This window comes from Heterodontus francisci, chromosome 31, assembly GCF_036365525.1.
Source record: "Heterodontus francisci isolate sHetFra1 chromosome 31, sHetFra1.hap1, whole genome shotgun sequence".
NCBI classification, from domain to species: Eukaryota; Metazoa; Chordata; class Chondrichthyes; order Heterodontiformes; family Heterodontidae; genus Heterodontus; species Heterodontus francisci.
This window is the reverse complement of record NC_090401.1, coordinates 57,142,828-57,163,632: the sequence shown is the minus strand read 5'-3', so window position 1 is coordinate 57,163,632 and position 20,805 is coordinate 57,142,828. Positions and strand designations below refer to the sequence as shown.

The 20,805-nt window shown below is 41.4% G+C and overlaps 1 protein-coding gene across 4 annotated transcripts in view; it reads right to left on the bottom strand.

Annotated features, from left to right (window-relative positions):
* Positions 1-5,152: 5,152 nt before the first annotated feature.
* Positions 5,153-20,805, bottom strand: part of LOC137347010 (transcription cofactor vestigial-like protein 2) — a 125,783-nt gene continuing 110,130 nt past the window's right edge. The window contains exons 1-4 of one of the 4 annotated variants that reach the window (XM_068011005.1): positions 11,526-11,742; positions 9,751-10,015; positions 6,345-6,791; positions 5,153-5,545 (exon numbers count right to left, since the gene is read on the bottom strand). In XM_068011005.1, the coding sequence (XP_067867106.1) occupies positions 5,502-5,545; positions 6,345-6,791; positions 9,751-10,015; positions 11,526-11,606 (837 nt within the window). In that variant the 5' untranslated portion in view covers positions 11,607-11,742 and the 3' untranslated portion in view covers positions 5,153-5,501. Of the gene's footprint in view, positions 5,546-6,088; positions 6,792-9,750; positions 10,016-11,525; positions 11,743-20,805 lie in introns of those variants that run through there. The other 3 variants (XM_068011007.1, XM_068011004.1, XM_068011008.1) reach the window with 3 other exon arrangements.

Below are 20,805 nucleotides of genomic sequence, written 5' to 3'. Positions count from 1 at the left end.
GCCTTTGGTCTAATCATCCTGACCCGGGAAAACTTGATACTGTTGCTCAATTAAAAGTGAATATGTGTTTCACACAGCAACACTTCATTTGGTAAGCACTAGGATGTACATGCCGGAAAGCAATTCACTGCAGGTCGGATCGTTTCTATATTAAAAAATGATGGGTGAAAGAATTTAACAAAATTATCCACCAAGCAAGGTTGTTCTAGGAAAGATTTTTGAAATCTATTATACAACAGTTTCCTTTATATAAATGTATTAAAATTGAATTCCCCTTTAAGATATTCAAGTTTAGTGATGCGTGTCCCAAGCAAACTCTAATTACAGTGACAATAAAAAACAGAAAGTGCTGGAAATACTCAGCAGGTCTGGCAGCATTTGTGGAGAGAGAAATAGAGTTAACGTTTCAGGTCTGTGACCTTTAGATCTGCTGAGTATTTCCAGCACTGTCTGTTTTTATTTCAGATATCTAGCTTCTGCAGTATTTTGCTTTTATTTTAGTGTGTAATTATAGTGATCTTTTTTTCAAATCCAGGACCAAGAATGCAATCAGTTTACAATAATGACAAAGGAAAATGCCATTTGACCCATCAAGCCAATTCCCTCCAATATAATTCGGTGTACAATTTACATTGTCTTGGCCTCTTAACTTCTTTAAAGTTCCTGAAGCAGGTGATTAAACACAGGTAAAACATCCAAAAGCTTACACTATAGCATGTTTTCTGAAAATTGAAAGTCATCTGTTTTCCCATCCTTACCTAGAGTATATTAAATGCTGCATTTTATGGTAATAAAATGCCTTCAGATATAACCTAGGCCCATGAAGCTCACATTCCTTGAGTTCTTTCTAATCACATTGTACAATGATAGAATAAAATTATTAGTTGGCATTATATGGGAAACTGTTTGATTTCTAAGAGGAAGAATACAAAACAATAGCACTTAAATAATGGAATAAAAATGAATGACAAGAATGTCTCTAGGTAGTTACATTCATTCCCATGTTTTTATGTTTACAACGGTACACTGAATTCAGATGTAGATCTTATTTAACATACTGGCACTGTATATTAAACTGGTAATTGTACTCACACAACAACTTAGCTAACTTTAATAATGACACTTTAAGTATAAAACTAATTTATACTCTTATTTCAATTTGATTTAATTCAAATCAAACCAGTGTAAATGATTTGAAACCCTTTAATTAGTTATGTATGCCACAAGCTTTCCTTTCCTTTCATGTATGCAATGGCTATTATGAAGTGGGGGTACTTGGTTAAAAGAGCTTCATTGCTGTGCAAATGGCATTTCTATCCTGTAATTTTGATAATCCTATTATGCAAAAATAGCCACCAGTTATCCTGTCGGTTCTTTACCAATGTGAAATGGTTTTGCCTTTGCAATGGCACTAAGCTAGTAGTATAAATTCGGAGTGAAATTGCCAAACAAATGGCTTTTAATATTCTCACTAGCTGTGTGTCCACTTCAAAGGTGAAAGCAAAGTTTTCACTTAGCTGTTTATTGGACCATGAGATGATTGTTTCATTTGCTTTATGTTAACATGAGAAATTTGACTGGAATTTGGATGTTGTTGAATGCTAAGACATTCCACGCTGCAGATCTCCATTTCACCTGGCCAGAAATTGAGGCAGACCCAGTGGTATAACTTAGATCAGCTGGATCCCTATTGCTCTAAATTCATACTGCTCTTAAACAAGTGCACCTGAGGTCAGTTTTATGTTGCTAACCTATGTCCTCTGAACAAGGCTGATACTATAAATTCTTATTCACTGTTAGATAAACAAGACCTTCATATTATCTATACAGCCTGCAGAGGCCTCTGGTTTTCTTTGCAGAAGTTACAATAACTGAACAAAAGTGTTCTGTTTGGAGGATTACATTTCCTAGTCTCATTCTTCCAAGAATGCCCCATTATCTATTCGATGATGCACTGTAGAAGGTAATTCTATAGGCTCATTACGTGAAGTCAGGCTTCCCATAATTTTACATTTGGGAGACAAGGTTACAGTAAAGAAAACATACCGCCAAGAAATTAATGCTTATGTGTAATTAAACGAAAGATCTATTTCTTAAAACTAAAGGACCTCTTGTAAAACTTGGTGTGAAAGCAGGAGTCAGGTAAAGAATGGATAGCTCAGATGTTGCTTTTAGCAGGCATATTACGTGCAGGAGCTGGAAAGGAGGAATAGTCGACAGTATGCAGCAATGACAGATCTGTTTGTAGGAGGAGAGGGAATGTGAAGAGCAGAAGCCAACATGAAGACAGAAGGAGCAGGCAAACTATGACAGCAGGCATATGTAGAGTTGGCTGAGGAGGAATAATGGCTGTATTGCACAGAACAAATCCTCTTCAGTAGAATGTGCTTGGTCCAATGACCAGCCATAACTATTAGTATTGACCATCATCCTAACCATAAACTGTACTCATCAAGAAGATTAGATATGAATTTACACTGAATCAATCAGACAGGTCGTGCAGACAGACAGGGCAGCTACAAAACAAAATGATCCCTCCTTGAAATGTTCATCAAAACACCAGCTACATCTAAGACAAAGATTCACTAGCTGCCATGAAAACAATGCTTCAAATAATTAAAGATACGTTAAATATACAGAAGCTTGTGTACGGCATTAAAATACTTGCACTTAAATTAGTTGTCCAATGATCCTTCCAATATCAGTGCCATAACATATATACTGTAATATTTACCAGATTTTAACACTGTGCTGTAAATGACTCTATGACTCTCTGACTTGAAGTGTATTGTGTGAGGAAGCAATTCTTTGTTCTTGGATCCAGTTTCACTTTAAAGTGACAAACTGATCACAGCAGCTTTGTGCTCTGGTCACAAACCACTGGGAGGATTTCTAACAGGAAATACCTAATCAAAGGTAAGGTCCTCCCACCAAGCTGAACGGAGGGGCTGGATCCATGGGAAACCCCTTGAACTGTATTGGGAAAATTTTCATTTGCTGTAAAATGTAAAAATGTATATGGCATGACAAATGAAATGGAAGGGTTGTGAGGCAACTCATGATTGTATTGAAGGAAACTGATCTCCCTGGCACTGTTTGAAATTTTTGACTTGGTGCTGTTTGAAACTGTTTGGTAATGTATTTTTTTCTAGATTTTTATGAATAAAGTATATTTTGGAAATTAAAAAAAAGTAAGGACAGGAAAGGAAAATACTTGAATTTATATAGCACCTTTCCATGATCTCAGCATATCCCAAAGTGTTTTACAGCCAATGCAGTCACTACGATAATGTAGGGAAAAGCAGTAGCCAGTTTGTGTGTAGCAATGTCCTGCAGTTATGAGATACACGACCAGAGAACATGTTTTTTTTTAAATGATATTGGTAAGGAATAATTATTAGGCAGGACATTGGGAAAACATCCAATACTCTTCTTTGAATAGTGGCATGGGATCTGAGTGGCAGAAAGGTTTTCATCGGAAAGATGACAACTTTGCTAGTGCCGCACTCCCTCAACATAAGACTGAAGTGTCAGCCTGGATTATGCGCTCAAGTTTCTGGAGTGGGGCTTGAAGCTATGGCCTCCTGAGTCTAAGATGAGTGCACTGCCACCGAATCAACAGCCGGAATTTTACGTTGGGTGGGAGGCTCTGCCCACTGGCCAAATAGTCGGTGGCGAGGCCACCTCCACCAGGCCTGGTGAGCAAAAAAATCCCGGCCTGGCTCCTGGCTCTTTTGCTGCCCTGTATCTCTTGGGAAGTCTATCTGGGAGCTGGCATCTTCTGGGATTAGCTGGTGGTACAGTCCAAATTCCCTCTGGCTTTTGGTATGTAATATGTAGCCTGAAAGGTGTCGAGTGAGCTGGCATTTTCAAAGAATGACATGGAACCTGTTCTCAATCAGCTGCTGATGGTTCAGTCAGAGGGCCTTCTGGCTTACAATAAGGTATGATATGTTGGCCAGAATTTTATGTTCCCCAAATGAGCGTGCTGGGAGGGGTCATAAAATTGAAGACAAGGGGGAGCGAAAGAGCTAGAGGCTGTAAATCAGTGCAGGTTCTGACTCAACCATCAGTCCCTAATTATGAACAGCTTCCAAGCTAACCCAAGGATATACCAACTGTGTTTATCCCAGATGGTTAGGGACAGCAAAAGCAGTATTGGGATTTAAAGAACCATGTCAGTTAGTTGTTAGGGGCTTGAACCCATTGGCAGCACCTTGAGAAGTTGACATACTGGGGGATGAAAGTCCTATCATAGCTACACTGTGCATTCACAACCATGCAGTTATGTTGGGGGTGCATTATTGATAGATCCAAAACAGCCAAAACAGTGTGTGCTGTGTGACCGGTCAGCTCTTTCCCTTACACTTTCCCTTTTCTCAATTAACATCTTGATAAAGTACAGGCATTGGGTGCAATGTATTTGAGTTCATTATTTACTGGTGGAATCAAAGTTCCGGCCGCTTCTGGTTTCCCGGTGAATCCCCCTCCCACCGTCAGTTTCTTCTCACTCTCCTGATTCTCGGGGAACTTCTCGCAGAACAGCGGCTGGCGAAACCCGGAGCAAAGAGATTCAACTACAGGGGCCCCCTCTCCCCACCTCCTCGATCAGGCAAATGAGGCAGAAATCAGGTGAGGACACCTCCCGGAATACCTGCAGTCACAGTTGGGAACCTCAGCTGAACGCTGCGCCTGGCTTTGTTTCTAATGCAACCCAATCAATTCGTTACACACGCTTTTCAGCACCAAGTCCATAAAGTGAGATTCTCGATTTATCTCCATTACCCGTGGCGGTTCTTGAATTTAAAAAAAAATCGATTCATGTATCCCTGGTAAGGTTATTTCTTTTCTTAATATTTGTTTTGGAAGATTAAAAAAATCGAATCACCTGTTTTTTTTTCGAGGTAACATTTGCGTCACTCTCTCTTACAAGTGCAGTAACTCCAAGTCTTGGGGGTGAAGCAAAATCGATGGAAAAACAGAACCCAAAGAATACAATGTTCCATTGATGAGGCGTCATGATTTTTTTTTCCCTTTAATCACTGCGAGATTCTTCACATCAAAAAACAAATCACAAAAAAGAGGGAAGAAACGAAAATTCAATTGCATTAAGATAAAAACTGCGAATTTTAAAAAAATTTTTTCAGTCCTGCTTCTCGGTTTAAGAGTCAGATGAAGATTAAAATAAATAGTTGCTGTGAGATTGTTGCCCCGCTGTAGGAATCTTCCCTTGGGACATTTCAACGAAAGCTGTTCCGTACAACATCTTTGCATGAGTTCCCCATTCGCAATGTGAGCTAAACTAGCCCCACGTTCGTTGCTGACGGGGAATATGTACAAACAGGTGTATTTTTGTGTGTGTGATTTTTCTCTATGTTGCCCCAAAGTCTTCCAGAAATCAGCTGAAGAGAGGTCCGCCAGGTAAACAGCAGCGCCGAGCTGTAACCGAGATCACAGTACATTATTACAGCTGGAACACTTAACACGGTTGCCATATATGTCTAAAACCAGAACACATCCTTGGCTTTGTCGGGGTGCTGAAGACCTAATAACAAAGAAAGACGGGGGGGAAAAAAAAGAATGAGAGAAACCAGATAAAGAAATGAACGGCATCCCAAATGGAAGCAATCAGTCCAGGTGCCTAGTTGTAAAGAATGGTTTAATTAAGTTAATTTGAACCCTCTCCCTACTCATAGAAAAAGGGCTATTTCCACAGGTCTAACTCTAGATCTGTTGATCGACTTTGCTGTTTAGGGAAGTAATTTATCACCTACAAGCCTTTTGTAAAATGGGAACAATTTATGGCCACAATTAAAAGCAGATTTCCTGAAAAAGGGTATGGACTATTAGTTACTTATTAAGTTATCAAGTTATTGGATGAATGAAGAACAAGAGCGACAAGGAATTATTGGCCAAAATGTCGTATTTTTAAACTGAAAACAATGGTTAATCAATTACACGAGAAAGTGAAACATTTAGTGTTGCAAATGTGAACGGTCTCCACAATAAAGATTCAACATAGGAGTAAACAAGGAGAGAATATTAGTTTTTTTAATATCTGTACAACTTTTTAAAAAAAAACCTCACGTACAATTTGCAGAACAAAATTCCTCCAGCAAGAAACTGAAGATTAGAATAAAAACAGTAGATTCAATGCACGGTCTTGTTTTAAAGTCTGTCGGACGGAATATTGATCATTGGTTTTAAAAAGGCATAACAATCAGGCTCAATACTATTGCTGATCATCGTTTGCAGCTATTGCAGTGATTCTGATACATTTCCAATCAGAATCCACGTCTACAGAATGGGTTTTCCTCGCCATATGAAACTGTACCGAGCCTTACCTGCTTCGACATTTAGGTTTAAAGCCTGTGTCACTTCAGCGGTAGGGAAGACCCCTGTCCATGGAGAGGGGGGCTCTTGGCCGGCGATGGCGGGTTGCAGTCTGCTGGCCCGGAGGGCCGGGACGATCAAAGAGCTGTAGCGAGGGTCGAGGTTGGGGTTGACCGTGTAGAGTTCGTGTATAGTCCGGGGGTGATGGTACGCCGAGCCCTGCGGGCTGACAGGGGCACCCAGTGGGTAGTGCCAATGTTCCGGCGGCTGGGCCAGCTGAGAGTGCAGGAGGGCCGGGTATGGCTCTGGAGACGAGTAATGGAGCTCGGAGTGTGGGGAGCTTATACTGCTGCTACTCCCTCCTGAGGCTGAGGCTGGGGCGGAGGCGGAGGGTGGTGCCTGGTAATTACTGTCCCAGAAAGATGCAGGGAAATTGCGCTGGATAAGAGAAGAGCCCTCTGGAAAAAAAAAAGCAAGGAATGAGTTACAAACTGACTGACATACATGCCCCTACCTCGCATTATAGTTCCAAATAATATCAATTAAACATATCCAGCTTGGGCGAATCGATCTTAATATTTACCCCAAATGGCTACAATTAGCTTTACAAAACCAACAACTTGCTTTTTCTTTTAAGGGATCTGTTATGGAAACTGCAAGTATTGAGTTGTTTGCGTGTTGTAATTATATTGATATGTTCTCGACACACTCCAACCTTCTTCTGAATATGTCAATATTTTGAAAGGACATTGTAAATATTGATACAATCACCCATGACCGCCTCCACCACCCCCCCCCCCCCCCCCCAAACCCCGTCCTGAAAGATGGTGTCAGTTATCTATAGATTGCGAGAGGGAGAGAGAAAAAGACTCCGGATCTTTATTAGTACACAGTAGCAGAAATAACAGGCTCATTGCTGTCAACAGAGAGCAGATAGAGAATCGAATTCTCCGGACTCTGTCCGGGCACTGTAACATCCCCGACCTCAGACAGGCAGAGATGCGATGAGATCATGGCCCGCCCGGATGCCTTTGTACCCGTGGGCACTTGCTTGAAACTTTGGTTTAGGAATAATTTTGACTGTTGCTGTTATTAATTAGGCAATGATATAGTATAAATACAGTATCAGTATCTGCAAGGATGAGTGGAATTAGTTTTTGTGTACGCATCGACACAAAACACAAACTATTCAGCCCACCAACACCCAGAATCAGCAATTTCCCACCCCCCCCCCCCCCACCCCCCGCCCCCCGCCGGACAGCGTCTCACAGCTGTCTGGGAGTTCCCAAAAAGTGCAGTATAAATCCAGACTCTGTCTTCATCAATGCCAATTTATCCAGCTGTGGCTTTTTAATTAAAGCAAGATCCCATGTTTTTATTTTGACATAGATTTTTGTGAGGATTGGGGGGTGGTGGTGGGGGGGGGGGGGGGGAGGATAGAAGGGGCCATTCGGCCCATCGTGCATGTGCCGGCTGTTTGAAAAAACAATTATTTGACAGATTTTCAAGCACTGGTGCGTTGAGCGGGTGGGTAGTGTATTGTTTCGTGTGCACACATTATAAATGGGCCCATGTGAAGACTCCTGATCTACATGGTAAACGCCATGAACCATGTCTCTACAAATAACCACTGCAGCAGGTGTCGGCGGAATCTCCTGCTATATTAACTGGGTACTATAGGAATTTCAAACGTTAAAAAAGCGTTAATCAGTATAATGTTTTAAATAGGCCAAGTGCACGAGGATCCTATTATTGGTCAGTATTCAGCAGTCACGGCAAGGCCAAGTAAAATCATTTTTGGAAACTCATGCTGTATTTAGAGGGGTGTAGTATTGAAAATGACTGATTAGAGTGGTTGATATATTATAGACGCTGACTCTTCCCATTACTCACCGCGTCTTCACCATTAAACAACAGGCAATACATTAATGAACAGGGAGGGGAGAGTTTCTGGGGTTATTGGTTATTCATTAGGTCTCGACAGCTATTCTTTCGGAAACTTGACTTTATGCGTGTTTTTTATATCATATTTATTTAATTATGATTTAGTATTGAGGTGGTTGGGAATGATGGAGGAATACAGAAATTCCAGGAAGGAATATTCAAATATTGCTTGTTGTGGAGTTGGGCCATTTTAATGACGGTAAGTAGAAATTTCTTGAAACAATTTCTAGAAAGATTTGAGAGTCTCAGAAGCATTAATGTCATAAAATGATTACAACGATGTGCGGATCTGTGCTTTTCACTAAAAGGCTTAGTCGAGGCGTTTGCAATCTCCGCAAATCTACCGGTTTTGTTTTATTTTTTGCCTATCACATATAAATTTCCACATAGGTTCACGTCTTCCTTGGCTCCTATCGTACAGCACAGAAGGAGGCCATTCGACCCTTCTCACCTGTACTAGCTCTTTGAAAGAGCTATCCAATTAGTCCCACTCCCTGGATGTACATTCTATGATTCTATGACAGACTTTGATTTTAAAATAGAACATTTCAGCAAAATGAAACAGCTGTTTACAACTTTATCAGGTGTAAGGCCTTTTTTGGCGTTAGTTAATTTATCTCTCAATCAACATCGATTAATAACAGATTATCTGGGCACTATCACATTGCTGTTTGTGGGAGCTTGCTGTGTGCAAATTGGCTGCTGTGTTTCCTACATTAAACAGTGACTACACTTCAAAACGTACTTCATTGGTTGTGAGGCGCGTTGGAAGACCCTGTGATCGTGCAAGGCGCTATATAAACGCAAGTTCCTTCTTTGAGAAGCCACCACTCCTTCAACCTGTTGTTTAGTTTCATGCCATGAGATTACATCTCAGGTTCACATTCCGGGCTCAGTAAGAAAGCCATCAGGTGTAAACTAGCAGGTGAATGGGCACCAAAAACAACAACATTTGCCATTTATATAGCACGTAATAAAATATCCCAAGGCCCACAGGAGCATTCTAAAACAACGTATGACACAGAGCCACGAAAAGCGACATTAGAGTATTTAGTTATTAAAGGAGCTACTAAAGGCGTGCGGCTGTGAGAATTTCTCAGAATTCTCATAAGGCCAACAAAGTGACTTTCCTTTTCAGATATTGACCATCCTGCTGCCTGAAATTTTCATTTTTATTTAGATTTCCCAGTTTAAAAAAAAACAATTTCGAATGACCAGAAACATGTATGTAGAAGGCTTGACTGTACTTGGCGGTGTTACAATCGCATGAAGGCTCACAAATACCCGATAGACAGAGAGCAAACAAGCCATGGTGTCCAGATAGATTGCCTTAGTGACAGTGCAATTCAAAATATTAAAAAATAGAAAAAATCTTTGTCCGCCTTTGAAAGAAAAAAGGGAAGCAAAGAGGCAAATATCTCAGGATACCACAAGAAGTGTCGGTTGTTCAGTGACTGCATGTTTCCCCTTTACCTGCTGATCCCAAGCTTCCCTTCCTGGGTTTACAACTCCTGCTTTCAGGATTGTAACTACTCAAGGCTCGAGTAAAGTGTTCATCCACAACAGTGCTGATATCGCCATTGAAATACGTGAACAAGACACATTTGGAGTTAATGTACTCGGCCTCGGGTCTCTCCTCTCTCAGTGCATCCTCTTTACTCGGGGCTGAGGGATGAGGCACGCTGCCCGGGATGAGCTCCATCGTGACTTCTTGCACTCGGGGATAAACTGAGAAAGTCTGTAAGAATTAGATTGCAGAATGTTAGAATGATCCCAGCCAAAAGGACACACTACCTGGCGTTAAAAGTTGAAGCCAGGCTGAAGAAACAGGACACTAAAGGGATTTCAGATCCTTCAATACTCACACCTTCAATTGTTAGTATCAGTGTGAAACTTCACTTAATGTGACTTAAAACCAACAATTACACACCCAACGAACTTGAGTTTCACTGTAAGACTTTTGTTAACGAACTGTAGAAAACTTTCCGTGAAAGGACACGAATCTCGTCATAACCAAGTAGACACATTTCTGAGACCAGGTTCTCGCTAAGATACTTAACTGTAATAGAAAGAAGTTTTTTTCCCCCTTAATGTCTCTACCCACAAAAGTTCGTCCTTTCTGGTTTGACTCTGTCGTGGTCTCGGATGCGGCGCTCGTTTTGATCATGGAAAGAATTTTCTGCCGGATTCGAGGAATTCTTTCCGATTCTGTTACCCAGTTTCTTTTTTTAAATCCCGACGTGTCGGGTCTGCCATAATTCGATTCTAGGAATAAAATCCTCCGCTTTGAAACAACGGTCTGTGCCAATATCGGCTGCTCCCTCACACCGGGTCCGACCGGGCTGAATGTCAGTGCTAGAGACAGCGGGATAGTTAGGACAGAGGGAGACACTGAGAGGAAACGTGGGAGTCCCGAGAATAGCAAGATCTGTGCAGCTCTGCTACCACTTGGGCAAGGGGCAAGCTCGGATTTCACAACCGCTAACATGCAGATCACAGAGAAACTTTTACCGTCACCGCAAAAGCTTCGATTTTGTTAGAAAGTCAACTTTAGCACAAAGCAAAATAACATTTTAGTCGCAGCGGGCAATACTCACTCGCTCACCGAGCGAAGCCGTGGGAATATTTTAACCCCCAGATCAGCACTGGGGAAAACAGCAAATTAAAATGGAAAATTGAAACCAAAGAATGCATTTAAAACAAAAGTTTAACATAAGAAAAGATTTTTTAAAAAACGGTCCACACAAGTTAACTTCCTATGTGGTTTAAAGTCCGGATAAATAGCCCAGGATTTACCGAGCCCTCTTGTTCATTTTTACAAACTACTCAGCCGGAGTTGGTGCTTTAAAACCAGGAAACGCCAGGCCAATTCTTCAGACCAAAAGGGGAAGCTCTCAATTCATGAGATCATCAAGTTTTAAACAAGTTTGTCAGGACGACTTCCGAGAAAAAGGCAGGAGATATTAGTTAAGATTACAGGCTGCAAATATCCAGGACAGGAGCAGGTCTTATATTTCCCTCCAACCTGCCATTCAGTTGGATCACGGCTGATCTGTACAGCCTTACCTTCATTTCCCTTACCTAACAACAAAATCAATCTTGAAATTTCTAATCTGTCCCAGCTAGTAACGAAATATTTCTGACAAGACACAATTCCAGCAATATTGTGGTAAACATTTTAACCAGGAATCGTCTTTGCGGGCATTGATGTCTCTCTAGCCGGAGTTGCTCATCTCTCTGTGCCCTACCTGTGTTGTGTAAGCTGGAGTGGTTGTAATGTAAGGATGATGTGCTCCATACGCCTGGTACATAACATCCAAACAGCTCATGGTGAGAACACGGAGTACATGGACTGGAAAGGCTCCAGATTCAGGCAGGTGACAGCTCCATGGTCTCACTCGATGATCATCCACTGCTCGTCGACAGAGAGAAACTCCACCGCCTGAGTGACAGCACCACGGTCAAAGCAACTGTCAGCCCCGATCCCGAGAGCTGAAACAAGTTTTCTCCGGTGTTGAGGATTCAGCTCCTCCCAGAGCGAATTCAGCTGCAGCTCCGAAACCAATCGCATTGAGCAGAAAGAGGCAAATGAATGTGTGTTTTTTTTAGGGGGGGGGGGGGGTGTCTGACTAAACAGCTCCAAGAAACTGGTGAACAGACACTAATCTGCAATTAAATCATCGGTTGTTTTGTACGGGGAAAGAAGTCTAAACAAAACGAAATCACAAGTGTACAAAATAAAAAAAATGCCGGCTCTGAAGAATATTTGCATTTGAACTTTTGAGCATTATTTTTTCCGCAAATAGTTGTGGGATTTTAACACTGCTTGAGTTTTTTTTTTATTACGTCTTTGTGGAAATGAAGCATTTTGTTTGTGATTATTGGTTACTGTCTGAACACACAGCTTGTTAATGGTAGGATAGAATGATCTCTGATGATATACTGCACTTTGTTTTGCTCCTATTTAAAGAAAAATACCGAATTTTATTGACCCTAAGATCTTCTGTCTTCGAAATCAGTTTAATGCACACCATGTCTATCAAGACAATCAAGATAATAATTGCTTTCTCTTGAGAGAATTAAACTAATAAAATATTTATTCGCGTAAACCCCGAGCTGCCAAATTATTTTCATTTAAAAGAGCATTTCTCTCCCGCCCCTCCCCCACTTGCAAAGTTTACCATCTAGCGATAAACATCTCGCAATGACATCATTAAAGTATTGACTTAAATGTAGTTTCTTTATACAGGCCAGGCTGACACCTTCAGCAGGAGTTCAGTCAGCAAAACAGCTAAATATGGACTAATTTCAAATAGTTTCAGAATCTCAGAAACAGCTACTTATGTGAATTGGTTCTTATTTACAAGCAATAATATTGCTGTAATGTAACTCATAATTAAAATCTTTCGACATTATTTCAGACACCCAAATAGGGCGCTTATTACATGGACACACACAGGTTGTGCGTTCAAACCCCACTCCAAGACATGAGTACAGAAATCAAGGCTGACACTCCAGTGCAGTAATTAGGGAGTGCTGCACTGTCCAGGTGCCATCTTTTGGATGAGATGCTAAACTGAAGCCCCTGCCTGTCCTCTCAGGTGGATGTAAAATATCCCACGGCACTATTTCAAAGGAGAGAGGGAATGAGCCCCTGTGTTCTGGCCAATATTTATCCCACATCCAACATCACAAAAAACACATTATCTGGTCATGATCACATTGCTGTTTGTGGGAGCTTGCTGTGTGCAAATTGGCTGCTGTATTTCTTACATTACAGCAGGAACATAACACTACAAAATTACTTCATTGGCTGTAAAGCGCATTGGGATGTCATGGGGTCATAAAAGGTGCAATATAAATGACAGCCTTTTTTCACAAAATGCCCAATGGATTAAGACAAGATGCTGTAATGCTTTTATTCTCAATGGAACTTCCCTGAAGGGTTACACACCTTACTTTGCAAAAACAAGCTAATTCATCATATTTTGCAGAAGCTTGATCATTTTGAAATTAATCAATGCTTTTTGTCAAGAAAGTGGTCAGCAAATGTATTAGTGCAACAAAAATATTATTAGAATTAAACCTATTAGGAGGGAAAGCAGTCAATAGTAGAAGGGCCAGTCATAATTTAGTAACAAATGCCTCAAAACTATACTGTGCAAGTAATAAGGTAGCAATGGCTGAGTGCTGGTGGAATTCTTGCCATTATTATGGAGACATTGTAAAATAGTGTACAGTGGGAATTCATATTGTTACAACTGACTGCTCAAGTCAAAGCCCCCAATCAAAATATATGATTCTGATTGTGGTGGGAGAAATGCACTGTTGATTCAGTCCCATCCCTCCACAGATCGCCTAACATATTTTTTTAAACATTCCAAATGAAAGAAAGACCCAACCAAACTGTACCATCTATTAACCTCTGAATGAGGCTAACCAAACCAGGTGTCTTTAGATCAACAAATTAATTGTTTAATTAGAAAAACTAAATTCTTAAACACTACTAAGGTATAAACAACATATAAAATAGAAAAATTAGTGTCCTTGCAAATTTACGCTCCTGCCGAAGTGAAATCTTCCAATATGGAACCGTCCAAGGTTGCTTGAAGTCCTCACAGCCTTCTGATGGGAAAAAAAGGTTCTTCAATAGTAGAACAGTCCTTAGTCTAATTCAGCAGTTGAATTGATGCTCTTCTTCTCCAGCAATGAATTTCAGCAATTACAGGTCAGTAATTACAGGTGCCTCCTCATCAGAGCCCTTTCCTATCCTGAGTGGTGTGAAACAGGGCTGTGTTCTCGCACCCACACTTTTTGGGATTTTCTTCTCCCTGCTGCTTTCACATGCGTTCAAATCCTCTGAAGAAGGAATTTTCCTCCACACAAGATCAGGGGCAGGTTGTTCAACCTTGCCTGTCTAAGAGCGAAGTCCAAAGTACGGAAAGTCCTCATCAGGGAACTCCTCTTTGCTGACGATGCTGCTTTAACATCTCACACTGAAGAGTGCCTGCAGAGTCTCATCGACAGGTTTGCGGCTGCCTGCAATGAATTTGGCCTAACCATCAGCCTCAAGAAAACAAACATCATGGGGCAGGATATCAGAAATGCTCCATCCATCAATATTGGCGACTACGCTCTGGAAGTGGTTCAAGAGTTCACCTACCTAGGCTCAACTATCACCAGTAACCTGTCTCTAGATGCAGAAATCAACAAGCGCATGGGTAAGGCTTCCACTGCTATGTCCAGACTGGCCAAGAGAGTGTGGGAAAATGGCGCACTGACACGGAACACAAAAGTCCGAGTGTATCAGGCCTGTGTCCTCAGTACCTTGCTCTACGGCAGCGAGGCCTGGACAACGTATGCCAGCCAAGAGCGACATCTCAATTCATTCCATCTTCGCTGCCTTCGGAGAATACTTGGCATCAGGTGGCAGGACTATATCTCCAACACAGAAGTCCTTGAAGCGGCCAACACCCCCAGCTTATACACACTACTGAGTCAGCGGCGCTTGAGATGGCTTGGCCATGTGAGCCGCATGGAAGATGGCAGGATCCCCAAAGACACATTGTACAGCGAGCTCGCCACTGGTATCAGACCCACCGGCCGTCCATGTCTCCGCTATAAAGACGTCTGCAAACGCGACATGAAATCGTGTGACATTGATCACAAGTCGTGGGAGTCAGTTGCCAGCATTCGCCAGAGCTGGCGGGCAGCCATAAAGACAGGGCTAAATTGTGGCGAGTCGAAGAGACTTAGTAGTTGGCAGGAAAAAAGACAGAGGCGCAAGGGGAGAGCCAACTGTGTAACAGCCCCGACAAACAAATTTCTCTGCAGCACCTGTGGAAGAGCCTGTCACTCCAGAATTGGCCTTTATAGCCACTCCAGGCACTGCTTCACAAACCACTGACCACCTCCAGGCGCATATCCATTGTCTCTCAAGATAAGGAGGCCCAAAAGAAAGAAAAGAAACAGGTCAGTAGTTAAAGGAATTCGTTGTTTTCTCTTAAGAAATTAATCTGGCTTGACTTTTCAGAATTCTGAGAGTATAATAAATAAGGTTTAGAATAAACTGAGAGAGAGATCTCTTTTCCTTCAGTATATGCTGGTCCAGCTCTCTGTGTCTGTTAACTGTGTTTCAAAAGCCAGTTTTTCAACTAGTTTCAAACGTCAATCGGCAACATCGTATCTCGCGTCTTTGGTCCTGAGTGGCTGTATCCTACGGCAATGATAATGCATATTTGAAGCTGGCTGTATCCTATGGCAATGGCAATGCATCCTTTGACTCAGTCTCTGGAGCTTGCTGCCTTAAAGCAGTACAGATCCTGTTACAGCCTTAAAGGCACACCGCATACATCCCAGAAAAGAAAAAATTATAGGATCATAACAATATAAATATTGGACTCATCAGTAGGCTAATATTGCATAGCTTAATTTTAAAACCAAAGTTGCAATCTTATGTTTTGAAAAGGATAAAATTGACCTACAATTGACCTACAGTAACACCTCACCAATAAAGCACATTAAAATGAATCAAATTATTTAAAAAAAACTATTTTAATGTTCAACTGAAATTACATAGGCTACCATTTTTTGGGGGAAGGTGGCTTGTATTATACAATAAAAGCATGTAAATTTATTCTATGCTTTTAAGCTTTTTGTCTGACAGGCTGACAAGTGCAATACTTGCTTCTTATGTGTTCAGTTGTCAGGGGGATTACTGCAAACCAAAAAGGTACCTTTCCCAGTAAGCTGAGGAGTGCGAAATATCCAGCATTTATCTGGTATGGTCCCAACTTTGTGCCACTTTTGATTTAAGACTCAATGGCAAGAATATCTTTGCAGTTACGTTCCTGACAGATTATTAATAAGGGTGGGTCTTTTTTAACTTCTAACTTTTAATCTCAAAATAAAGGACTAAAACTCTGTTTCTGCTTGCAATTTTCTTTTAGGAAAGGATGTAAACATATCACAGACACACTCTGCATGCTTTTCCACGTCATTGCATTCGCAGTGTTGAAATTAAAACTCATCCCACTGTTTTCTGCTCGAACTCATACCTTTTCATTTTCTCAGGAATTCAACGCTGTGAATTCCTCATTTCCAGCAGCTAAATCATTTAAAAATATGCAGGGTTTAAATACCAGGCTTGAAATTACTCAACCAAAACAAAAAGTGCTGGAAATACTCAGCAGGTCTGGCAGCAACTGTGGAGAGAAGCAGAGTTAACGTTTCAGGTCTGTGACCTTTCATCAGAACTGCTGAGTATTTCCAGCACTTTTTGTTTAGAATGAGTAATTTCAAGCCTGGTATTTAAACCCTGTATATTTTAAAATGACACAGACCTGAAATGTTAACTTTGTTTCTCTCTCCACAGTTGCTGCCAGACCTGCTGAGTATTTCCAGCACTTTTTGTTTTTGTTTCAGATTTTCAGCATCTGCAGTATTTTGCTTTTCTTGAAATTACTCAATTTCTTTTAATTTGTTCTGTCTTCTCTCCTGCCCTTTCCAACCTTGGCATGTTCAACACAGCCTGTGGGACTTGAATCTTCACCTGAGTTGCTTAATTTAAAAAGATTTGGTAAGCCACATGTTCTCCTGTACATTGTACTTTATAAAACAATGCCCTGAAAGCTAGAGATGAGTTTGCAACTTGCACAACTTAAGGTGCAGGGTGGGACCATCAAGTCCAGGGAATGCTGGATATCAAGTGATATAGAGTATTGGATCAGGAAAAGAAGAAGGCTTATGGCAGATTCGGAGCATTGAAAACAGCGGAGGCACTAGAGGAGTATAGCAAGTGTAGGGGTGTACTTACAAAAGTGATTAGGAGAGCAAAGAGGGGACATGAAAAAACACTGGCGGTCCATATAAAGGAAAATCCCAAGGCGTTTTATAAGTATATTAAGGGCGAGGATAATCAGGGAAAGAGTAGGGCCCATTAGGGACCAAAGTGGCAATCTGTGTGTGGAGCCAGAGGACATAGGTGAGGTTTTAAATGATTACTTTTCATCTGTTTTCACTGTGGAGAAGGACGATGTAGGTGTAGAGATCAGGGAGGGGGATTGCGATATACTTGAACATATTAACATTGAAAGGGAGGAAGTATTAGATGTTTTAGTGGGCTTAAAAGTGGATAAATCCCCAGGCCCAGATGAGATCTATCCCAGGCTGTTGTATGAGGCAAGGGAGGTGATAGCAGGGGCTCTGACACAAATTTTCAAATCCTCTCTGGTCACGGGAGAGGTGCCAGAGGACTGGAGGGCAGCAAATGTGGTACCATTATTCAAGAAGGATAGCAGGGATAGATCACGTAATAACAGGCCAGTAAGTCTAACATCAGTGGTTGGGAAACTATTGGAAAAAATTCTGAGGGACAAGATTAATCTCCACTTGGAAAGGCAGGGAATAATTAGGGATAGTCAGCATGGCTTTGTCAGGGGGAGATCGTGTCTAACTAACTTGATTGAATCTTTCAAGGAGGTGACTAGATGTGTAGATGAGGGTAAAGCAGTAGATGTAGTCTACATGGACTTCAGTAAGGCTTTTGATTAGGTCCCGCATGGGAGATTGGTTAAGAAGGTAAGAGCCCATGGGATCAAGGGCAATTTGGCATATTGGATCCAAAATTGGCTTGGTGGCAGGAAACAGAGGGTAATGGTCGAGGGTTGTTTTTGCAAGTGGAAGTCTGTGACCAGTGGTGTACCACAGGGATCGGTGCTGGGACCCTTGCTGTTTGTAATGTACATTAATGATTTAGATGTGAATATAGGAGGTATGATAAGTAAGTTCACAGATGACACAAAAATTGGTGGTGTCGTAAATAGTGAGGAGGAAAGCCTTAGCTTACAGGACGATATAGATGGGCTGGTAAGATGGGTAGAGCAGTGGCAAATGGAATTTAATCCTGAGAAGTGTGAGGTGATGCATTTTGGGAGGACTAACAAGGCAAGGGAATATACAATGGATGGCAGGACACTAGGAAGTACAGAAGGTCAGAGGGACCTTGGTGGACTTGTCCATAGATCACTGAAGGCAGCAGCAGAGGTAGATAAGGTAGTTAGGAAGGCATATGGGATACTTGCCTTTATTAGCCGAAGCATAGAATATAAGAGCAGGGAGGTTATGATGAAGCTCTATAAAACGCTAGTTCAGCCACAGCTGGAGTACTGTGTACAGTTCTGTGCACCACATTATAGGAAGGATGTGATTGCAATGGAGAAGGTGCAGAGGAGATTCACCAGGATGTTGCCTGGGCTGGAGCCTTTCAGCTATGAAGAGAGATTGAAAAGGCTAGGGTTGTTTTCCTTAGAACAGAGAAGGATGAGGGGGGACATGATTGAGGTATACAAAATTATGAGGGGCATTGATAGGTTAGATAGGAAGAGACTTTTTCCCTTCGTGGAGGGGTCAATAACAAAGGGGCATAGATTTAAGGTAAGGGGCAGGAGGTTTAGAAGGGATTTGAGAAAAAGATTTTTCACCCAGAGGGTGGTTGGAATCTGGAATGCACTGCCTGAAGGGGTGGTAGAGGCAGGAACCCTCTCAACATTTAATAGGTATTTAGATGAGCACTTGAAATGCCATAGCATACAAGGCTACGGGCCAAGTGCTGGAAAATGGGACTAGAATAGTTAGGTGCTTGATGGTTGGCACAGACACGATGGGCCGAAGGGCCTGTTTCTGTGCTGTATAACTCTATGACTCTATGACACAACTATTGGACCCTGAGCTGAGCTTTTGACCCCACAACACTCCCTCAAAAAGATTGCCAACATCTATTCCTACTTCAGTCCATAGGCTACCAAAACCCTCTTTCATACTTTTGTCCCCTCTAAACTTGACCATTTGAATGTTTATCTGGCTGGCCTCCCATCCTGCACTTTCAATCAACTTCAGCGCAGCTGCTACGCATAGCCTATTTTACACCAAAGCCTATTTTACACCAATCCCATCAACTGTCCTCACCGAACTACATTGGTTCATGGTGCCCCCAGTACCTCAAATTTAAAATTCTCATCTATGTATTTAAATTCCTTCATGACCTTGCCCCTTCCTATTTCTATAGGCCCCTTTCCCCTGAACTCTCCATCCATCTGACTCTTGTATCCCCCTTCCCTTTTCCCCATCATTGACAGCTATGCTTTCTGCTTCCCAAGTCCATGCTCTGGAATTTCCTCCCTAAACTCCTTTGTCTCACCCTCTCCACATCCATCTTCCTCTCTTCCTTTAGGATCCTCCTTTAAAGCCCAAGCTTTTTGTCACCTGTCCGAATCTCCTTCTTTAACTCAGCATCTATAGTTTTTGATTACACTCTGTGAAGCAATTTAGGACTTTTTTTTATATTAAATAAAAGTTGCTGTTGACTATGGAACAACAGAGGAAACTTTCCTCTGTGTTACCAATTGTTAAACATGGTGCAAAGATTCTCCCTAATCACTATTCTGAGTGAATTAAGAACATGGTTTATGATTTTGCTAGAAATCAGTAGATATCTGTTAGGTATGTTAACAAATTCATTAACGTATCAGAGAAAATCTTCCTCCACAAGAAGGAACCTGAAGCAGGCCAATTCAGATTTATTTATATAAAAAACAAAACAATTGAAGCCATTTTGAATTCAATGGAAATGGCAGAACACATGCTAATTGTGCCTTTCTTCAAATACATGACACTATCTTATGTTGGATGGGAGAATCTTCTCTGAAGATAGATGCTATTTTTTGAATTATATTTTTGTTCATTATGGACTAGTCTGAATGTATCTGTTTTCACTGCGATGTAGTGGTGAGTATACATCTGTTGTGAATTTGTGTGGTATGAATTTTATTTTCTAAAAGTTAGGTGTTGAGTGAGTGTCAAACTCTTTGCTGTTCCAGCAGACAGTTAGTATTCAGCTTCATGGTGGTCTCCACACTTATTTGGTGGGTATTCCTTCCTCTGCCTAGTCGATTCCATTTCATTTTTATCCCTCTCTGCATGCATCATTTTCCAGTCAAGAGGGATCAGACAAGTTAACCTGCTCCAGTCTATTGCCACATAACTGCTATGGTTCTGTTTGTAGCACTCTTGCCTTTGAATCAGAAGTTTGTGGTTTAGATCTCACTCCAGGATATGAGCACAAAAATCAAGACTGACAACATAGTGTAGTACTAAGGGAGTGCTGCACTGTTAGAAGTGCCATCTTTTGGATGAGAAGCTAAATTGAGGCCGGTTTCTCTTTCAGGTGGATGTAAAAGATCCCATGACACTATTTTGATGAACCACAGGGGAGTTATCCTTAGTGTTCTGGGGCCAATATTTATAGGAACATAAGAACGTAGGAGCAGGAGTAGGCCATTCAGCCCATCGAGCCTGCTCTGCCATTCAATACGATCATGGCTGATCATCCACTTCAATATCTTTTTCCCACACTATCCCCATATCCATTTATGTCATTGGTATTTAGAAATCGGTCAATCTCTGCTTTAAACATATTCAATGACTGAGCTTCCACAGCCCTCTGGGATAGAGAATTCCAAAGATTCAAAA